At 40.4% G+C, this 23,582-nt stretch overlaps 1 protein-coding gene across 1 annotated transcript; it reads left to right on the forward strand.

Moving 5' to 3' along the window:
- Nucleotides 1-483: 483 nt before the first annotated feature.
- Nucleotides 484-14,520, forward strand: crb1 (crumbs cell polarity complex component 1). The gene is made up of 6 exons (XM_053635045.1): nucleotides 484-547; nucleotides 5,374-5,990; nucleotides 8,322-9,117; nucleotides 11,742-12,334; nucleotides 12,727-12,892; nucleotides 13,898-14,520. The coding sequence occupies exons 1-6, from the start codon at nucleotides 484-486 to the stop codon at nucleotides 14,518-14,520; spliced, it is 2,859 nt and encodes a 952-aa protein (XP_053491020.1).
- Nucleotides 14,521-23,582: the final 9,062 nt, after the last annotated feature.

The following is a 23,582-nucleotide window of genomic DNA, read 5'->3' on the forward strand; positions in this document are numbered from 1 at the left end:
CAGGTGTCGCCAGCGTGTGGTGTTTCGAGCTCTTCGAAACAGTGAATCATTTTGCGCACCAACTGATTCAACTGATTCGAAGCTTTGATAGGCTTCGTTTTTCCCAGAAGGAAATGAGTGCAAGTTAGAACAATGGATAGGCCATCCATTGTTGTACTAACTTTTTTATTTGGTATTATTATTTTTTTTTTTGTATTATTTTAAAAATGACAAATCCAAACCACATGACAACTTCCAAAAAAAGTACAGTTTAGGACTTAGCAAAGACAAAATATGCAAGCAAGGTGCAAATCATAATTAAAAGCATACAGGTCATAAACATAAAGTGACTATAATAAAATTACAGCACGACTGAATGGACCAATAAATAAATAGTAGCTACTATACTCACACACACACACACACACACGCGCGCGCGCGCACACACGCGCGCACGCACATTTAACCATGCTCATGTCACGCTCATCACGGTGATTTCTCAACATGGACTCAGCATTTTGGACCGTTAACTTCGTCTGCATCTTCTTTCTTGCGCAGTGGACAGAAGGTAAGTTTGTTGTTTGTTTTGGGGTTTATTTAAAAAAAAAAAAAAAAAATTATTATATTTCTGCAATATTTCAGTTTGTGATCCATTAGTTTAAATGGCAGATATAGGTTCTGGATCGTATATAATGGCCCCCAGGTCTCCAGGTTCTCTCTAATTCATTACAGAAGAGAGAACAAACGGAAGTGATCAGAATGCCAGGAATTACCTAAATGCCAGGTTTTAAAAATTATTTAAAAAAAATAAGATAAATAAATAAATAAAATCACTGCTTAACCTCTCACAATCTGTGAGAGCTAGTCCAATAATGACCAATACATACTTCAAAACAATGACCTAAGGATGCTACCTGTCACCATAGCAACCCACTTGAAGTGTGGATTAGGTTGCCATGGAGGCATGCTGATGCTGTCTGATTCTTTGTTACATGCTTTTTTTTTTTTTTTTTTTTTTTTTGAGTTTGCAAATATCCTAGCTGAAAATGAAAGGAGCATTTTTGTTTTTTGTGTCCATAATAGTATTGTCAAGAACAGTATTCTGGCTGCTGACAGTCCCAACAATGATGCTGTTAAATAGAAGATAGAGATTATTCCCTCTCTGTTGTTATTCAGCCACTACATGGGGAGTACAATGTACGGTGACACCAAAACTGGGTATCCTCTAAATAATGCTAACTGTTGTACATGCCGATCATTCATAACAATGACTTTGATGAACTGACATACAGTCATGTGAAAAAATGAGTACACCCCATGGAAATATTTTGTTTGTTTGTTTGTTTGTTTGTTTTTCTACATATTTGGACAAGCAAACAATTGATCATCTTTGATCAATCTGAAACGCTGAAACAATCTTTGAAACAGTGCCTGTTAATAAAGTTGATATACTTGAACAAAACCACAAGGAAAAATAGCCTTTTCAATCATTTATTCAACAGAAATGTCAATAGAGTGATAATCAATAGTGATATTCTTCTGTGGAAAAAGTAAGTACACCCTTGGCCTCAGAAGCTAGTATTGCCCCCTTTATCAGAAATAACTTATTGTATGCATTTTGCATAATTGTCTCTGACATTGGCTTGTTGGAATTTTTGACCACTCTTCCATACAATATTCTTTCAGTTGCAAGATGTTTGAGGGTTTTCTTGCATGTACTGCCCGTTTAAAATCCCCTCCACAACATTTCAATGGGATTCAAATCCAGGCTTTGACTAGGCCATTCCATAATCCTACATTTCTTCTTTTTGAACCATTCCTTGGTGGATTTGCTAGTGTGCTTAGGATCGTTATCCTGTTCAAAGTTCAACTTCAATTTTTCAAAAGAAGGCCTCACATTATCTTCAAGCACTCTTTGATATGATGCAGAATTCATAGTTGAATCAATGAATGCAAGCTGTCCTGTCCCGGAGGCAGCGAAGCAAACCCAAACCATAAAAAATTTTCTGACTGTAGAAGCATGCACTTTGACACCAACAGTTTCAAGACTTACTGTGATAAATTTTTAGGGTTCTTGGCGACTTCAGTCCTGGACAAATTGGCAGCCATTTGAAATCTGCATCACTTGTAGATGTGGAATACGTTACTGTGGAATGATGTATTTCAAATAATTTGAAGATCTTTTTAAATCCCTTCCCATCCACATCCTTTTTTCTGAAGGCCTTACAGAACTCTATACTCTGCACTTATATTGCACTTTTTTAACAAAGCATTTTACACTTGTTCTCATTCACCCATTCTTAAAAAAAGACACATACATACATACATACATACACACACACACACAAACCTAGCTTGCCACTGGGAGCAACTTGTGGTGCAGTGTCTTGCCCAAGGACACTTCAGCATGTAGGCCAGGGATTGAACCACCAACAATATGCTTAGTGGCCAACCCACTCTACCACCTGAGCCACAGCCTCCCACAACTCTTTAGATCTTGGCATGATGACACCACACACCTCAGTAACAAGAGGAACACCAGACACTAGATATGAGTGTGGTATAAATAAGACTGGCTCCACCTGCACTCCCTACGCAGGTTCTAATCACTGGCACCCAATCTGATTCTAATTTTATGGATTTGAAGGTGTGATAAATGTAGGGGTGTACTTACTTTTTCCATGTGACTGATCTGTTTTGGTTTTTTTTTTTTTTGTTAATTTAAATTGTGAAAATTACTACAAAGTGTAAATTTTATGTGTCATGTGATAGTGTATCAACTTTATTAATAGGCACTGTTTCAAAGATGATCAAATTTGATTGTCCAAATAGGAAAAAAGAAAACTCTTCCATGGGGTGTACATATTTTTTCCCATACTCACCATCCACTTTGTTAGGAATTATTTTATCAACTTTTTGGGGCACAGTGGCTTAGTGGTCAGCACATTTGTTTTGCACCTCTGGGGTTGGGGGTTTGATTCCAGTCTCCGTCCTGTGTGTGTGGAGTTCGCATGTTTTCCCAATGCTTTGGGGGTTTCTTCCAGGCAATCTGGAAAAAAGACATTTCTTGTAGGCTGATTGGCATCTCCAAATTGTCCATAGTGTGTGAATGTGTGTGTGTGTGTGTGTGTGTGTGTGTGTGTGTGTGTGTGTGTGTGTGTGTGTGTGTGTGTGAGCATGTGGCGATTATGCCCTGTGATGGGTTGGCATCCTGTCCAGGGTGCCCCACGTCTTATGCCCCCTGTCCCCTGGGATAGGCTCCAGGCTCCCCATGACCCTGGGTAGGATAAGGATGGATGGATGGATATGTACTCACCAACCACTTTATAAGGAATATCTGTACACCTGCTCATTCTACCTGCACATTCATGCAGTTATATAATCAACCAATCATGCAGCAGCAGTGCAATGCAAAAATTCATGCAGATACAGGCCTGCTTGGTTGAGCCTGAGCCCTCAGATTCTTATTCTTGGCTGACCGGAGTAATGTGGTCTTCTGCCGTTGTAGCCCATACACCTCATGGTTTGATGTTTTGTGCATGCTGAGATGCTTTTCTGCTCACCATAGTTGTAAAGTGTTTTTTTTAGTTACTATATACTTTCTGTCATCTCAAACCAGTCAGGTCAGAGGAGAATGACCTATCTCATCAACAAGGTATATCAGCCTACAGACTGGTGATGTTACAACTTGAAGTTGTTTGAGAGGAGTCTCAAAGGATGTTTTTTGTTTTTCACTCTATTCTGTATAAACTCTAGAGACTGTTGTGTGTGAAAATCCCAAGAGATCAGCAGTTTTTGAAATACTCAAACCAGCCCATGTGGTACCAACATCCATGCCACGGTTAAAGTCACAGAGACCACACTTTTTCTTCATTTTGACATTTGATGTGAACATTAACTGAAGCTCTTGGCCTGTATTTGAATGATTTTTTTTTTGCATTGCACTGCTGCCACATGAATATCTGATTACATAACTGCATGAATGTTCAGGTGTACAGGTGTTCCTTATAAAGTGGACAGTAAGTGTAATATATTTATTGTGTAAGTGTACTGTTGTGGAATTTAAGCCTTATGCAAAATCTGTTCCATGTAATAAAATATCTTCACACAGGGAAGGTTTCTTGCAAAAATTTTTATTAAACCCCATGATGTAATGTATATACAAATGACAGAGGAGCCAATATGTGAGGAAAATAGTGTGTAAATACATTTATATCATTCTTTTAAAGTATATTGCAGTGTTTTCATTAAAAAGGTAATATAACACTTAATGTTTCTAATTTAATTAGTTTGAAGTAGTTAAACACTTCAGTGTTTAGGACAGAGCTTCTTAAACTTTTTATAGTCAGGGACCCATTTGACTGTAAAATAAATTACTTGTATCCTCAAGTATTTATTTCAAAAACATTTTTTTAAATGTGCAATAATATAGGGTGGCACAGGGATGATGTCATATTGTACACCAAAACCTGGAAACAAGTTAGCATTTTAGTCCTTCCGGGTCCATCGTCCCGAAGTCAGTGGGTTTTTTGAATGGGATTTTGGTTAAAAACCTGAAATAAGGTCTGTGGTGAACACAAGCTCAAAATATTTTCATGTTTTATTCTACGACATAAAGTGCACCAGTAATGCCCCTCTCATGATTTTTAAAGCTTTTACGTGTATTCAAAAAGGCTGTTGCTAACAAGTTGCTAAATGGGACGACAGTCACGACGTCATCCCTGCACCACTATATTTTGTCTATTTATTAGAGCCATAGAGCTTTCTATTCCTGAACATTCTACCAAGAGAACACATTAACTCCAGGTAGACATTATTTATAGGCTGGATTGTTTTTGAGTTATTGAGATATGGATTAAACCCTTTTAATTCAACTGACCAGTCAAACAGGCTAATAACTATAAGAACTCCCTAATAAACATAATAACTTTGATAATGGTGAGTTAGGAAAATTGTAGGTTTGGTCAACAGCGTCTGCAACAGACTTGAGCTGAAAAATGCTGGCAAAATATATAACCGTAATATATATTTAATGAGTAATGAAAAGTTATTCCAGAGACAGTAATGGAGGACCTGCTGAGCACTTATCAAAGCTCAATTTTCAAAATTTAAGAGTAATAAGATCCTAGTCAGTCTTAATCCTCTAAATCATCTTCTACATTAGCTTAGGAAATTGCAGCAATATGTTAAATTACAGAGGAAATTAAGGAAAAGTACTTCATAAAGTTGTGAAATTAAGTAAGGAGTATTGACTGATTATAGAACAGAGTGAATAACTTGTAAATAGAACATTTTAATACAATTATATGGGCAACAAAATATTTACCTTTATCTTAAGAATAGGTTTATGGCATTCAGAAATTCCATCTGTATATATATCTTAATTTTTTTTAGGTGTAGCACCACTGAAGGCCTTGTCTCTCTGTCTGTCCAAACCCTGCCAAAATGGTGCAGAGTGTGAAGACGACCCCTCCACCTTCCTGTGCCAGTGCCAGTCATGGAGTGCAGCACTGTCCAGCCTTAAGTGTACCTCCTCCAACACCCTGTGCCACCTTCATACGTGTCAGGGCAACATCACATGCCAGTCTACGGGTGCCCATCAAGGACAACTAGCTTGCCACTGTGGGAACAGCTCATCTAGACATAATTGCCATTCCAGCGCTCAGCTTTGTGCCCAGAGATTGTGCCGCCAGAGTGCCCGTTGTCTTGCAGTGCCACAAACGAGCCCAGGCTACATCTGCATCTGCCAGCCAGGCTTTACTGGCACACTCTGCCAGAGAGAGGTAGACCAGTGTGTGCCCAACCCATGCCGTAACCGGGCCATATGCCGGAACAGGCCAAATGGGCCTACTTGCTTCTGTGCGCCAGGCTTCCAGGGTAATCACTGTGAGATTAAGGTGAATGAGTGCACATCACAGCCCTGCAGGAATGGAGCTACTTGCATGGACCAAATTGGATATTATGAATGCCTTTGTAGGCCTGGGTACACGGGTAACTTGAAATACACTCACTTCTATCTGAAATTTTTTTTTATTTGAGGCTATTCTGATACATTTAATTTAATGTAAAATAAGTTTTAAGATTCATTGTAAAATTTTAATATGATAGTTAAATGTTAAATGTAAATATGAAATTTAAATGTTAATTATAAATGTAAATGTACAGTGCTGTGAAAAAGTATTGTTTACTTTATTGAAGCAAAAAAGTTATCCAACACTTAATAACAATGTGAAAAACTATTTGCCACCTTAAACCTAAAAACTGGTTGTGCCACCTTTAGCAGCAATAACTGCAATCAAACGCTTCCAATAACTGGAGATCAGTCTTTCACTTACTTCTAGGACTAGGATTTACTCCTATGCTTTGGATCATTGTCTTGCTGCATAATCCAGTTGCGCTTGCATTTCAAATTACGGACTGAAGATTAGATATTCTCCTTTAGGGTTTTTGGTACAGAGCAGAATTCATATTTCCCTCAATTATTGCAAGTTGCAGAGGCCCTGAATCATCCTCACACCATCACACTTCTGCCACCATGCTTGACCCTAGGTATGATGATCTTTTTGTGGAATTCTGTGTTTGGTTTACACCAGATGTAACAGGACCCCTGTCTTCCAAACAGTTCCACTTTCGACTCATCTGTCCGCAGAACATTCCCCCAAAAGGTTTGAGGATCATCAAGGTGTTTTGGCAAAATTCAGATGTGTTAGCTTTGGTTTTCACCTCACCACTCTTCCATGGATGCCATTTTTGCCCAGTGTCTTTCTGATAGTGGTGTCATGAACATTGATCTTTATTGATGCAAGAGAGGCCTGTGGGTCCTCTGATGTTGACCGTGGATCTTTTGTGACTTGCTGGATGAGTCGTTGCTGTGCTCTTGGAGGAATTTTGGAAGGTTAGCCACTTCTGGGAAGGTTCACTACTGTGCCAAGTTTTTCCATTTGGAGATAACGGCTCTCACTGTGGTCCTTTGGCATCCCAGAGCTTTTGAAATAGCTTTGTAACCCTTCCCAGACTGATGTATTTCAATCACCTTCTTCATCACAATTTTTCAATTTTGGCATAGTGTGTTACTGGGTAAGACATTTGACCTATTTACAATGGGGAAAATGAGTTTAACATGTCAACATTTTTTCAGTAAATATATTTCAAATGAGGCTATTCATATGCAATTTGTACCAGACCTAACTCAGTCTTTTACCAGTATTAACTCAAGAAATCTGCACATATAAATAAATCCAAACATTAAAGTCCATAAATTAAGTTATGTGTAATAAAGAGGAATGACACAGGAAAAAGTATTGAACAATTGGCATCCTGTCCAGGGTGTACCCCGCCTTGTGCCCCATGCATCCTGGGATAGGCTCCAGGTTCCCCATGACCCTGAAAAGGATAAGCGGTATAGAAGATGGATGGATGGATGGATGGAATGTATTGAACACGCTGAACTGAAATTTATTTAATACTTAGTGGAGAAGCCTTTGTTTGTAATGACAGCTTCAAGACGCTTCCTGTATGTATGAAGAAATTAATGGTTACTCTGGGTACTCTGGTTTCCTCCCCCAGTCCAAAGATGTGCACTCTAGGCTGTTTGGCGTGTGTGATTGTGCCCTGTGATTGGTTGGCACCCCATCCAGGGTGTTCCCTGCATTGTGCTCCACGCCCCCTGAGATAGGCTCCAGGTTCCCCATGACCCTGTAAGGATAAGCGGTACAGAAAATGAATGGAAGGATGGATGGATTTTAATGATGAAGAATAAACTGTTTTGCATGACAATCCTAGTAGTTCAGGAGTTTCTAAACTATGTACAGGTGTTCCTAATTAAATATGTCAAATCTTATCTGATATACAGAGTTTTTATGTTGTGAATGCATATAAAGGCATGTTTCATGTGTTAAAAGTCAGTATCTGATCAGTATCTGGAATCAGCTGATCTAATCAAAGCTATATATTACTAATATATCAGTATCATATTAAGGGAGGATTTCATGAGGCCCCATCTGAGGAATGATTGTTTCAAATACCCATTAACTATTAACAATACACATTGAAATTAGCCATAAGTGTTGAGTGGCAAAAAAAAAAAAAAAAACTATAGGAATAGCTGTTAATTTTTTTGTGGTAAATATTTGTTGTTGAAAAGATGCTGATTTCTGATTTAATGTCATGGTTAGACAATACATTGAATATTTGTAATATAATTTGCTCAAATGAAAGAAAACCATATGAATGAAATAGAATTCAGTTCAGTCTGTAATCATTGATGTCATAGTAGAATATTGCTGTCTGAAAAACCTATAAAACAAATGTACCTTACTTAATAATCTTAGCTTTTGTAATTGATTGATTGTTTTTCAGGTGTCTTATGCGAAGAGGACATTGATGACTGTGCGTCTCTTCCATGTCACAATGGAGGGTCATGCCATGACTCTATAAACAGCTATGTCTGCATGTGCTCACCTGGTTACACTGGTGTTCAGTGCTCAATTACCACAGTTTTCTCATTCAAGTCAGCTGGCAACTACCTGAGCTTTCAGACGCTGCTTGTGGATGCCGACGCTTTATGGAACGTCACCCTGAGCTTCCGCACTGAGTTGAAAAACTCTGTACTGTTCCGGAGAAGAAGCAAAGAAGCTATCCTCATTCTGCAGCTGCTGGAGGGTCGGTTGCAGGCAAGCTTAAACTTTTGGAAGGAAGCAAGTGTGGATGGTGCCATCTGGGTACTGGAACTGCCTAAAGAAGTGGCTGATGGAGACTGGTACACAGTGGAGGTGGCACTGGCTGAAGGCAGGCTGCTCCTGCACCTCCACAAGCAGTGCTGGGAAGAGAACTGTGCTGCAGAGGCTCAGCTGAAGATAGACTCTATTACACTGGAGTCATCAGTACACAGCATTGTGATTGGAAGCCATGCAGAGGGAGAAAATTCTGGCTCATTTATTGGCTGTATGCGGGATGTTTTTGTGGACTCACAAGTGATTACGCTAGAGGAGCGTCTAAATGCTATAGTTGTGAACATCACACTCGGATGCGATCGTTGCTTAGAAAATCCATGTAAAAATCAAGCTACATGTGTCACACTGGGGCAGAGCTACCAGTGCAAATGTCAGCGGCCGTATGAGGGTCATGATTGCACCAAAGGTAATTTATGAATTTGAAGGTTAACTGTGCAGTTTGAAGTTTTCTACTGCTGCCTGTGTAAATGTGCTTCTGTCACAAAGCACATTTTAATCTACACTTAATGCAGATTAAAATGTCTCTTCACTGAACATCTTCTCTCAAATTGTTAGGTGTTTGATTTGTGTATGTGTGTATATGGGTCTTGTGCATGTCACGAACCGGAACGTAAGGGAGGTTAGGATGGATGCAAGAGCAGTAAAAGAGTTCATTAGAGAGAGAGAGGCTGACAAATCCAAATCGGTAATCCAAAGCATGGTCCAAAAACATGCAAAAGGTCAGGCGATCGGAAAACAGGCATAAATAGGGCGAGGCTACAATCAAAACGAGGAAACGACAAACAAGGTCAATAACATGAAATGAGAAATGAGAAACAACCGCTTAATTAAGAGGTAAACTCAATACTGCGCAAAGTGCACAGGGACACGAGGGGTTTAAATAACAAACGTAATCATGGGTAAACACAGACAGCTGAAAACAATATTGACACACCTTCGGAAACCAAGCAATGACTAAACAGGGGCAGAGACAGAACATAATCATAAGAAAACCTCATGTCCAAAGAACACAAAGTCAATGTAGGTAGGTAGGTAGGTAGGTTTAAAGCTGCAGTATGTAATTCAGTAAGTAGAATTATTTAATTATTAAAGAAAAAACATTTTTTCCCCTTTGTCCCCTAGTGTTTCATGCTGTAAAACTAACTTTCTTCTGTAAATTGGTCTTAAAAGCCAAACAGATGAACTCGCACCATTAGCAAGCAAGCTGGCACCTTGCTAGCAAGACTAGTAGTCCAGAATAGTACTCTAAAGTCAGTCAGGTGTGATTTGGATATTTATGAGGGTCTGTCAAATATTGCTATCATGGTGCAGTCAACCTGGAGGATAGCCGAAAACATATGTTATATTTAATAACTTAAAAGAGCTGGCAAGTAGGAAATGACAGGACCCATGTCAAAATTAATATAAGTAGTGATCTACTGCCAGAATTTATAGGGATTCAAGAGTGAGTTGGAAATGGCTTTTAATCTGGATGAACTGGTGAGATAATTTAGTGGATTGGTAATTACAGTTGAGGTCATAAATTTATATATGGCTTGCAGAATCTGCAAAATGTTAATAATAATAATAATAATAATAATAATAATAATAATAATAATAGAGGTATAATAAAATTTTCTCTTTTTTTTATTTAGTACTTCTCTGAATAAGCTATTTCATATACTGTAATAGAAATACACAAATTAAGTTCAAAAGTTTAAATATGCTCGATTCTTAATATTGTGTGTTGTTACCTGGATGATCAACAAATGTTTTTGTTTTGTGAAAGTTTTTCAACTTTTGAACAAAACAATTGGTGTAAAATGTTATTATTTATTTGTTATTAGTACTGCCTGTCAGAAGCTATATAAAATATTTACTTGTTTCCCAGAAGACAAAATAACAACAATTTACACCGATTATCCTGTTAAAAATGTTTCATCCCTCTTGACCTTAATATATCGTGTTGCCTTCTTGAGCATCAGTGAATCAGTTGTCCTTAGTGTGAAAAGATGGATCTGAACATCATATAGCCGCTGTTGGAAAGGGGTAAAAAATGCAGAAGATGCTGGAAAACCAAGTGCAGGACCTGGAGGATTTTTCTGAAGTACAGTGGCTAACTGTACAGTTAACTGCCCAGGACAAACAAGGGACTCATGACCAACAATCACAAAACATAAAAAGTCATTGATCATCCAGGTAACAACATACAGTATTAAGAATCAAGCGTAGGTAAACTTTTGAACTGATGCATTTGTGTAAATCTGGTTATTATTGTGTCTTGTGGACTATATATAAACATTGCTATGTGAAATAGCTTATGATTCTTATTTTTTTTCAGTTATTAACATTTTGCAGATTCTGCAAGGCATATGTAAACATACGACCTCAACTGTAGCTAGCTAGCTACTGTAATGACAACCAGACAAATTATAATTTTTCTTTGGCATTTCTACCAAAGAAATTTCCAAATGGCCTTGTTATGGTGCATTCATGACCATGTGGGAACTGGGGTGTTTTTGAATCCCTTTGAATCTCTGTCCAAATCATAATATCCAAAATTATTTGACATCAGATTGAGTTTCTGAAAGGTTCTGACCTCTGAGTTTAAATTCTGTGACCCCATTTCAACATGGTGGTGCTTACAGTACAATGTAATAATAATTAACAGCAGTGTTTTAAGGTTCTAAAGCAGACTTGTGAGATTCTGTTTGTATATGATGTGATTTAAATGGCTAATTACGTGAGGACTTTTGGATAGTTTTAAAGGTTTATTCATTTTCTACAAGATCTTTAATTAAACTGATTAAACCCACTAATTAAATGACTTATCTTGTGAGTTTTAAAAGCCATTTAAGAGCTTTTTCTATTCACACAGAAACCAAAAAGGGTTAGCTTAATGTAAGAGTCACAGTTACTTAGGCAGTTTGCAGTAAGAATTAAGAAACAAAGCCTTTTCCATATTTTCACCTTCATTATTATATCCATGTTAAACTGATAGTCCAGGATCTATAAATAATATTTTATCTTGGAACTGTTGAATGTATATAGATATCCAAAATATTTTTCTGTTTCTTTTTTTTTTTTTAGAGTATATCCCTGCAAGGTTTGGTCAGATGGGCTCTTTGAGCTATGCTGTTTTTCCTGTGAACAATAAGTTGGATCTGGTCAATCTCACCCTCTCAATGTTTTTGCACACTCATCAAAAGTCAGGTCTGCTGCTTGCGGTGACCAACAGGACCAGCCAGTACCTGAATGTGTGGCTGGAACAGGGGCGACTCACAACGCAAATCCACAGCTCCCAGACTGTAGCTTGTGAAAATGTTGTCAGTGATGGCCATCTCCACTTGGTTGGCATCTCCATCGCTGAAGGCCAGATAAGGCTGCTAGAATCTGATCTAGTGTGTGCATCTGTGGAAGCCAGACAGATTTATATTCGTACTGGGGACAAAATTTATGTGGGTGGTATGGAGGATGCAGACATCTCAGCTCGTTTTGGTGGCTACTTTAAAGGCTGCATCCAGGACCTTCGTCTTAATAATTGGCGTCTGCAGTTTTTTCCATTTAGTCTTCCTGTGATCTTCTACAGCCCAGAGCGCCTGGTTAATGTATTGGAAGGTTGTGTTGGGGATGAACTCTGTGCTGTAGGTCTGAAAGTCATACACCACAAGTCATTTTTTGTTACTCTAGTTATGTGTGGAAGCTTCCTAGCCATTTCACCAAGCAAATTATGCTATAATTTAGCTATATAGTATTTTGTCTGTTCTCTACACAGCAAACATCATAGCAGCATATGAAAATATTTTGAACATAGGCAAATATATTAATGTCCAGGTATATATGTAGGCTTAGTTATTATTAGTTTTATAGTCCTACAATATTTTTTGACATATTTACCTATTTTCAAGATATCAGTTATATACCACTTTTTACAATGTTTACAATGTAACATTTTAGTCAACAATGCAATTTTTAATGTCTCAATAGTAAGTAGTTATGACCTAGACAGTTTCTTTGTTGTTTACCTCATTCTCAGGAAAATCCCTGTCAGAATGGTGGGACATGTATTTCGCTGAGGGACAATTTTTCATGCATTTGTCCCCCCAGTACATCAGGACGGTGCTGTGAGGAGCTTCAGTGGTGTGAGCTCTCACCATGTCCTTACCCATCACAGTGTATCACAGTTGGACTGGGATATGAGTGTGAGTAAAACCTACTAATGTAATTGTTTTTTAAACACAGATATAAGCCAGTTTTAATTAGAAGTTTTTTTTCTGCTTTCCAAATGGTGACTGAAATGGTCGCACTGTAGAGCCCTGCTGTCATATTTTAATTATTCTTAAGAGGCAAATTAGTTTCAGCCAGCAGTATTCTACTTCAGTTTAACTTTTTCATCCATTTGCTACATATTTGCTACATTAAACAGTGCCACGCCACAATAAAATTAACACGATTAACATTATAATCTCCTCAGATTTTCATGCACAAGACTCTCTAGAGTTAACACAGAATTGTGCAAAAAAAATGAAAACATCAACAACAACAGCGACAAAAAAACATCCAGTGAGCATCAGTTCTGTGCATTGTTGAGAATAAAATGGCCAGACTGGTTCAAGCTGACAAAAAGGCTACAGTAAATCAAATAACCACTCTTTACCATCGTGGTGAGCAGAAAAGCATATCAGAACACACAACACACTGAAAATTGGATTACAAGAGCAGAAGACCACATCAGCAAAGAACAGGAATCTGAGGCTACAGTGGGCGCAGGCTCACCAAAACTGGACACTGTAAACAGGCTGCCTGGTCTGAACTGTCTAGTTTATGTAACCGTTTGCCACACTCCCCCCCACGCCCCACTTTTTTTTGTTTGATGTGAAATTAACTGTAGCTTTTGACCTGTATCTGTATGATTTTATGCATTGTGGTGCTGCCACATGATTGGCTGATTTGATCATTGCATGCATTTGCAAGTGTAAAGGTGTTCCTAATTAAATGGATGGTGAGTGTATGTTTATAATTGTTCTGAGTAGAGCATGGTTCATATCTTGATATGAAGTGTATGAAACAGTAAATATTGGTTTAGTGATTCTGGCAATTGATCACTAGTTTGTGTGACTGTTCTCTCTTTTAGTTTTTTATTTTATTTTATTTTCTGTATAAACATTATGTAAACAGAATTGTATTATTTTGTTTTTGGCATGCAGGTATTTCCAGAGTAACGTTTCAGAATAATGTAGTTCTGAGGTACCGCAGCAATGGCCTGATTTCCCGCCATCTCACCAGCATCTCCTTCAGCATTCGCACACGCAAACGCAACGCATTTGTGCTTCATGCCAATAGCAGCACAGATTTTGTGACTGTGTCACTACAAAATGGTCTGTTAGTGATGGAACTGCTTAGCATATCTTCTGGCTCATCCTCTTCCTCCCCACTAATCATGCATAGTTTTAGAACCATAGCTGATGGTAAATGGCATAATGTGGAGCTGTTCATGGTTTCCCCCAAAGTCAACACTTCCAAGTGGATCATGCTTCTGCAAGGCATTGTGGAAGACACTGTGACTTCCAAGTCAGCATCTGGTAACCTGGATTTCTTGCGAGAAGATGTGGACATATTGCTTGGAGGGAAGAGCTTCAGACTGGCAAACTGGAACCTAATTGGCTGTCTGAGTACAGTGGAGATTGGTGGAATAATATTGCCATATTATGGTACCACTGATGTGAGGCTGCCCCGCACTCAGGAAGAGCAGTTTATAAAAATATCTACAGTTTCACTTCTGAGAGGGTGTAAAGGTGACATGGTGGCATCCTTCATAAACATGCAGTAAGTGATATTTTGTGTTAAATTATATAGAGGACACATTATTATCACAATATTGTTTTTATACATAAATGTCATACTATTTCAATATCATTTACTGTATATTTCAACATTCAGCCAAGTTAACCTTTGAGTTAAAATATATTGCTAGGGTGAGAGCAAGGTATGTTGTCACACTGTTCATACCACCAACTCGAGTGCTAACTTGAAAACGAAATAGTCGCTGCATGTGACTGATGTTAATTTCCTGTTCACATTTGCTCAGAGTCACTCTAAAATTAGGTTAATTTTTTTTGACTCATTATGATATTTTATAATCAGCTACTGGGTTTCTGTTAATAATTAATTATTATATATGTATATTATTCAGTATATTAATCTGATAATATACAGTATATTTACTAAGCCTATGTGAACATGCGTATTCCTACTAACACACTAGATTTACAGTCTGTGTGAGGCAGTGTACACACACACACACACACACACACACACACACACACACACACATACACACACACACACCCCTTCTATTCTGGCCATCTTTGGACTGGCCAAGCATGTCTCCAGACCTAAACCCTATTGAGCATCTGTGGGGCATCCTCAAACGGGAGCTCATCCAGCTCCATGATGTTATCATGGAGGAGTGGAAGAGGACTCCAGTGGCAACCTGTGAAGCTCTGGTGAACTCCATGCCCAAGAGGGTTAAGGCAGTGCTGGAAAATAATGGTGGCCACACAATATATTGACACTTTGGGCCCAATTTGGACATTTTCACTTATGGGTGTACTCACTTTTGTTGCCAGCGGTTTAGACATTAATGGCTGTGTGTTGAGTTATTTTGAGGGGACAGGAAATTTACCCTGTTACACAAGTTGTACACTCACTACTTTACATTGTATCAAAGTGTCATTTCTTCAGTGTTGTCACATGAAAAGATATAATCAAATATTTACAAAAATGTGAGGGGTGTACTCACTTTTCTGAGATACTGTAAGATATTATAAATACACTTTATGTGCCTGGGACTTCATTTACATTTACATTTATTCATTTAGCAGATGCTTTTATCCAAAGCTACTTACAAATGAGGAAATACAAGCAAAGTGATCTATCAAGCGGAGAACAATACAAGTAGTGCTATCATACAAGATTTATAATTGAGTTCTAGAGAAGTAAAGTGCACAGAGTAGAGATGAAGGTGTTTTTTTAAATTATTTATTTTATTTTTTTTGTTAATAATGTGGGGGTTTGCATTTCAGGGGTTAGTTATGTATTCACATAAGAGGTGGGTCTTTGGCTGTTTTTTGAAAATAGTGACAGAATCTGCGGTCCACATTGAGGTTGGAAGTTCATTCCACTACTGAGGGACGGTTTGTTTGAATGTTCTGAAAAGGGACTTTGAGCCATGCTGAGTAGGCACTACTAAGCGTCGGTTTCTAATAGATCGCAGATTGCATGAGGGAACCTCAAGGAGAATGTCGAGGTAGAGCGCTGCTGTTCCAGACAAGGTCTTGTACGTGAGCATCAAGGCCTTGGATTTGATGTGAGCAGCTACAGGTAGCCAATGGAGGGAGATATTGAGGGGTGTGACATGGGTCCTTTTGGGCTGGTTGAAGATGAGGCATGCTGCTCCATTCTGAATCATTTGAAGGGGTTTGATGAAGCTAGCTGGGTGGCCTGGGAGTAGTGCGTTGCAGTAGTCCAGTTTTGAGCTGACAAGTGCCTGGACTATAGCTGTGTAGCCTGTTCGGTGAGATAGGGTCTGATTTTATTGATGTTATACAGAATGAACCTACAGGATCGTGCAGTTGTTGAAAAGTGGTCTGTGAATGTCAAGCTGTCTGTTACGGAACAGGACTCAAACAGGAAGTAAGCGCAGGAGTAAAGTCTTTATTTGCTACTTAAGTCAATGCACAAGGAGGCGGGAAACAAGGTCTAAACATAAAACTAGAACTGAAGCAAAGAACATGAACTTAAACAGGGTGTGGACACTCTACCACATTTAACTAACTTAAACATTTATCCTTTAACTAGAAATGAGGCATGAAGCACAAAACTTAGAACAAGACTATGACTTGAAACACTCATTTAACTCAGGCATGAAACACTCGTTTAACTCAGGCATGAAACACTCGTTTAACTCAGGCATGAAACACTCATTTTACTATGGCATGAAACACTCGTTTAACTAAGGCAGGAAACGTCAGGGTTACGCATGTAACCCTGTTCCCTGAGAAGGGAACGAGACGTTGCATTTACCATAACAGTATCGGAACGCCTTGCTTGCTTGTTCTCAGGGAACAAGGTTACATGCGTAACTCCGACATTCCCTTTCAAAGGGAACTTTGACGTTGCATTCAGCATAACAGTATGGGAATGGGAATACCCACTCCGTCATACCGATCGTACGGCCTGTTCAAAAATACCCAAGCCCGAGGGTCACTGCAAGACACTCGAACCCGGGGTGGAATGAATATCCATGCTGTAATAATGAATGAATGTGTGTGGCATAGACCACCCTGCAGCCACACACACATCCTGCAAGGATACCCCTTTGGACAAAGTCTTCGAGGAGGCGACCGCCCTAGTGGAATGAGCTCTTATGCCCAGAGGCATGGCGAGACTGCGTGTCGTAAGCCCTAGAGATTGCTTCCACTATCCAATTAGAGATGTGCTGCTTTGACACAGCATCACCTTTCCTGTCGCTGCCAAAGCAGACCAGTAGCTGCTCCGACTTACACCACTGGCCGGAGCGGTGGATATAAGTACAGCGAGCCCTTACTGGACACAGCAGGTGCATCCTCTCTTGTTCCGGTGTGAGGAACAGAGGGGGGCAGAAAGCCTGCAACACTACAGGGTGGGCAGCCGATGTAGGCACTTTAAGAATATAATCTGGCCTAGGATACAGGAAGGCCTTGGCTAGTCCAGGGGTAAAGTCAAGGCAGGAAGGGGTAACAGAGAGAGCTTGTAGACCTCACACTTGCTTGAGAGATGTCAGGGCCAGTAAAAGAGCTACCTTTAGAGTCAGAAGCTTCTCAGAGGCTGACTCTAAGGGCTCAAATGGGGCCCCTGACAGACCTTCCAAGACCACAGCAAGGTCCCAGGAAGGTATGCATGGCCTGCAGATGGGCCTCAGCCGTCTGACACCACGCATGAACCTTGAAGTTAGAGGATGTTGCCCCACAGAGGCTCCATCAACAGGGGCATGGCTGGCCGAAATGGCAGCCACATACCCCTGATTGTAGAAGGAGCCACCCTGCTGAGAAACGTTCTTGTAACAACTCCAGGACTGTAGCTATTGTGCAGTTCACTGGGTCTAGCTGATGTTCCTCACACCACAAGACAAAAAGCCGCCACTTGAGCGCATACAATTTCCTTGTGGATGGTGCTCTAGTGTTTAACATGGTCTCTACCACCTCAGTTGTGCGACCAGAATTTATGAGCTGGTGCCCCTCAGGGGCCAGACCCACAGTTTCCGTAGTTCTAGCCAAGGGTGATAAATCAGCCCTCCAGCTTGAGACAGTAGATCCACCCTAAGGACTCAAATGGGGCACCCGACAGACCTTCCAGGACCACAGAAGGTCCCAGGAAGGTATGTGCAGCCTGCAGATGGGCCTCAGCCGTCTGACACCACGCATGAACCTCAAAGTTAGAGGATGTTGCCCCACAGAGGCTCCATCAACGGGCATGGCTGGCCGAAATGGCGGCCACGTAACCCTGATTGTAGAAGGAGCCCACCCCGCTGAGAAATGTTCTTGTAGGTGCTCCAGGACTGTAGCTATTGCCCAGTTTACTGGGTCTACAGTGGATCCCTGTGGATGGGAATCTCATCAAGGAATCTCTCAGAACCATGTTCGAGCTGGCCAAAAAGGTGCTACTAGCAGACTGTCTTGACAAACTCTCACCAGAGCTTGTGGGAGCAGAGCAATGGGGGGAGCAGCATACAGATGTGACCTCGGCCACATGTGTGGACTCCACCCCAAAAGTCTCCCAAGATCCAACTTTATCTTGCCAGTGTTGATAGGATTGACCCTACGCATGTTGGGGATAGAAACGCCCTCATCGTAGTAGAATCCTATAACCCCTAGAAAAGTTGTCCACTGCACCGGGGAAAGCATACTTTTCTGAGATTCAACCTGAGCCCCAAGCTCATCATGTGGGCGAGAGCAACATCTCGATGTTGAACCGCCAGCTCCCTGGATCGTGCTAGAGTTAACCAGTCATCCAGGTAGTTTGGTACACAGATGCCCTGGAGTCCCAATGGAGCCAGAATGACATCCATGCACTTTGTGAAGGTGCGAGGGGATAAAGCTAGCGATATTCCTATGTGGAAATATGCACCTTTTAGATCTATCACCACAAATCAGTTCTCGAACTGAATCTGTGGCACAATAAGTTTGAGCGACAGCCTCTGAACCTGTATGTCCGAAGAGTACGGTTCAGATGACACAGATCTGAAATTGGCCGCACACTCCCACTTTTTTGCGGAACAGGAAATAATGGCTGTAAACCTCCCTCCCTTCGGGAACGGGGTACATGTTCTATGGCCCCATTGTCCAAAAGGGAACTTACTACCTGCGCTAACGTCGGGCTCTGGTCTGTGCTGACTGCTGTGGTGAGCACACCTGTGAACGGGAGGGTTGAGCTATAAACTGGACCCGGTAACCCTTTCTACAGTAGACAGAACCCATGGAGACACATTTGGCAGTAGTTTGCACGCTGCCTGATGGTCTTTTGGTGACATTAACTATTCCAAATTCTATTGGAGGGAAAGCATCAGATTTTCGTTGCCCTGTGACAGCTCGCTGACCAGAGAACACTGAAAACTTGGGGACCGTCTTGGCTAGGGGAGGCCCTACAGTAGCACTGGGGGCTACCTGCCCTAACAACCTCACGTCCCCAGATACATCCCTCCACGGCCCCTCAGGACCGCTCTTCTTTGCCTGCTTGGCCTTTATGACCATTCTCAGATCAGGCCTAGTAGCAGACCGTGACTGTGGCCGCCCAGTTCCCCTGGCTGTCTGTGGGGGTTGGCAGGCTGCCATACTCACCTTCTGGGTCTCCCTCACACTAGTGCTGGCCCAGGCTCCACTCGTGGACGCCCGGGTGAGCTCGAGACAACAGGGAAGGAACTGGCTTTTTTTTTGGAATGCCGCCATATGTCGAGCTCACTCAGCAGGTCTGGTTGGTAGGCCTGCAACCCTGTCATTGTCTGCAGTGACCCACAAGCAAGACTACTACTAAATAGGCTTGCCCACCAATGACACGGTGGCCTTACATGGCTTGGATGCAAGCCGGCCCCCGTAATTACCTGCCGTCGGTGGAGAGAGGTAGCTTGCAAGCGCCTCCTCCACCTTGAGCATAGCTAAATAGCCATGCCGTTCTTTCCCACAATGGCCGGATAATCCAACATCGTGTGGTTATGAATATGGGTTATGCGTGGTTTTCTCCCAGAAGCCTGAGATTTTGTCATGCACTGGAAGACAGGGGAGTTTCTGCAGTGTTAGGGATTTACTTTCACTGGGTAATCACTTCAAGCAGCTCTTTATATGCTGCTCTCAGTTTTTAACACATCCTTCTAACTCCTCGGAGTCAGAGAGGAATTATTACCTTTTGGCTTTCCATAGCGGAAAGAGGAGTCGCAACGCGAGCTCCAAAATCCAGCGGAGAGCCGAACCCGGAAGACAGAGCAAGAGATAGAGCAGCACTCATCTCCGGCTCCTCTTCTGGATCTATAAGAGATCCCCCGAACCTGAGACAGCTGGCTGCCTCGGCAGCGGCCGGCCCAGATCCGCGAGGCTCTGAAACACGACTCGCTTCGGCTTCCGTTTTTTTTCTTGAAGAGCGCAAGTCGTGAGCCGAGCTGCGTAATGTAGGCGTTACCATGTGCAGCCTCTCGAGGTTGCCATCGCATACTTTACCGCTAACACTTCACCCAGAAAGTGTGCACTTTTCCCCGTGATGAAATGGGAGCAAACCGTAACACACTTCTTGAATTCCTTCTCGCTCATTACTTACCTCTCTTTTCCTCTAAAAAAGGACAGAAAAGTTAAGAGATTTTGAGAAAATATCGAGTAGAAATTAAGTGTTTTTGTCACACAAACAACAGACATGCAGTCTCGCTGAAGATAATAAGGCTGGCGGCGTGGTTCACAGGTGCCATATATATATCATGTGACGTGCTTAATTGCCACGTCACCTGATCATGGCAGGCCTATAAGGAGAGGCATGATTTTACACAAGCTTCAGATACCGGTCACGCACGCAAGGCGTTCCCATACTGTTATGCTAAATGCAACGTCGAAGATCCCTTTGAAAGGGAATACTTGTTTCACTATGGCAGGAAACACTCATTTAACTCTAGCCTGAACCACTCGTTTAACTAAGGCATGAAACACTCGTTTAACTATGGCAGGAACACTCATTTAACTAATGCATGAACACCCGTTTAACTATGGCATGAACACCCGTTTAACTATGGCATGAACCCTCATTTAACTAAGGAACAGGAAAATAGACAGAGCATGGTAACATTACCGCCTGGCACCATTATTCATTCCGTCATTTCTCTATTAGTCTCTACTCTGATGCCGTGCGATGTGCGCAGCAATGCAAGGGGTTTAAATAACCAGTCACCATTATCTTAATTGCTGACAGCTGGCAACACTTCACAACACACCCTCGCACCTCCGCCAATAACTGAACCGGGCAAGGACAGAACAGGAACCAAAACAAGTGCACATGTCCATTGTAACAAAGTCTTATCGTCCATGCGCACTTCAAGCACGTGCACATGCTCTCCTGCTGATCGTGCACATCGTCGCCGCAGCGCCATCTGCCGGTGAGATCGTGACACTGTCATAAAAAGTTACCGGAAGGTTTCTGGCTGTCCTGGTTGGCTTGAGTGTGGTTTAGCCAAGCTGTACAGTGAGGTTGTGGTTGATTGAGGGGCAGGCTGGGATGAAGAGAAGCTTTTTCAATCTTTCATTTGGGATGACATTTAATCCATTGTGATATATTGTGCCTAAAAAATATAAAAAACAGTGAAAGTGTGACAACATTCCTAATTCTCCCCTACATACAGTACCCTCTGAAAGTATTGGAACATCAATTTTATTGTTTTTGCTATATACTGAAGACATTTGGGTTTGCGATCAAAAGATGAATGAGACGATAGATCAGAATTTCAGATTTTATTTCTATTTACATCTAGATGTGTTAAACAACAAATTATTATTATGTGATATATTTAGTTTAATGATGTTTTTAACATAATGCTGTTTTTTATTGTGTGTTTTGTTTATATCCATTATTAGCTTGTCTCTTTTGGGCTGAAAGCTCTTAGGTGTTTTCTGCTTTGTGATTTTAATATGTGCAACTTAAAAATAAATTGATTTTATATGTGAAACTTAAAAATATATACTGTTTATACCCCAGAGAAACATGAAAGGTCAATAATCAATTTCCTGGAGATAATTTAATGTATTTTTCCAAGGACCTCATTTTAACCATTTTAAACTTTTTGGGGGGTTTCAGTACTATTGTTTTAAAAGAAACCTATTATACTATTATAATATTGTCTTAAACCCTGCTACACAGTTTCACAGTTTGAGTCTTGTGTAAAAACAAAAGTGTTGTGAAAATATTCTGCTTTGCCAGATGCACCATGTCTTCTCTATAAAACAGGTTTTTAGTCATTCAAGTCATTAAAAATGCCAGTTATAATGGCAGGATATCTACTATGATACTTTGTGTTATGCATGTGTAAAGTCTACAAATATAAATTTAACTTAATTGTCTTAGCACACATTCTTCAAATTCCATTTAACAGACATTTTAACTAAACCTGTTTATGATAGGCCAAATGGCAAATCTTCTACACTGTAACACTAACATTAGCAAGTGGAAATGTCCTGAATATAGTGACATCAGCTCAGATTTAATTATGGACATAGTCCAACTATTTAAATATTATTTGTGTACAGTAACATGTTGACTATTTATTGGAGCTAAAGATGTTTTATTTTTTGTTTGTGAACTTTCCACCAACAGAACACATCATGTGCTATTTGATACTATTAATAGGATTGTTTTAATTATTGAAAATCACACATTGTAGTCTGATATGAATAAAGGGTGGCAGTAATTTTATGTTAATTTGTTATTAGGAAGTCTGTCATCTTTTTCTACGACCTCACTGTAGTGTGCTTTCCATGTTCAAGGTGATTATGGTTGCTTGTCTTACCACATACCAATGATCTTAAGAGGCCAAATTAAGAGGTGCTAGGTCTGTGTGGACTTCACCTAAAACACACATGAAACATGAAAAAAAAAAAAAACATCCTCCAGCGATATCTGGAATTACAGAGCATAAACAACTATTGTATATTCTACCTTCTCTGAATTTTAATGCTCCTCACTTTTTTTCTCTGCTCATTTGCATATGCAGTTATTGATGCATCACATGGACATAAATAAACCAGATCCTTTTTGAAGAATGTAATTCTTTTGCAGCATGATTGATCGATGTCTTTGGAATATTGGTCACAACAGCATCATTCTTTTTCTTAGAGTACAATGATCTATCTATGTAAATGAGACCAGTATTTATCCTCTGATACAGTAGCTTGTTGTTTAACAGTTGGAGGTCCATTCAGATGCTAACTGTCTCATCCTAATAGCTAATCCACTTATGGAGATGTTGTAGACAGCCATCGAGCCTTTATGTGCTTCTCCAAATAATGTTGCATCTTCCTTTTTTCTTTTCCTTTGCTTCAGAGATCCCCCACCTCCTGTGTCAATCTGTAGGGATGAAAAATGGAACTATAAATGCTTCAATGGGGGTAACTGCACTGAGACACACTTTATGTGTGACTGCCTACCAGGCTTTACTGGACAGTGGTGAGCAAGTCTCTACCATACACTTTAGGGGTGTAATGCAATGGCTCTATCTGTATCTGTATTTGTTTAGTGTTCCACATATGCATATCTCTATTCAGATTTAAACAAGAGGAAGCAGGTTTGGCCTCAGCCATTTTTCATTTTTCATTAACATAATCTATAACA

Source organism: Ictalurus furcatus, chromosome 10 (assembly GCF_023375685.1).
Source record: "Ictalurus furcatus strain D&B chromosome 10, Billie_1.0, whole genome shotgun sequence".
Lineage (NCBI taxonomy): Eukaryota > Metazoa > Chordata > Actinopteri > Siluriformes > Ictaluridae > Ictalurus > Ictalurus furcatus.

Excerpts from the sequence above, each read along its gene's own strand:
- crb1 (XM_053635045.1), top strand. The coding sequence starts at position 484 with ATGGACTCAGCATTTTGGACCGTTAACTTCGTCTGCATCTTCTTTCTT. Across the intron at positions 548-5,373 it reads TCTTGCGCAGTGGACAGAAG|GTGTAGCACCACTGAAGGCC; the intron begins GTAAGTTTGTTG and ends AATTTTTTTTAG. Across the intron at positions 12,335-12,726 it reads TTGGGGATGAACTCTGTGCT|GAAAATCCCTGTCAGAATGG; the intron begins GTAGGTCTGAAA and ends CCTCATTCTCAG.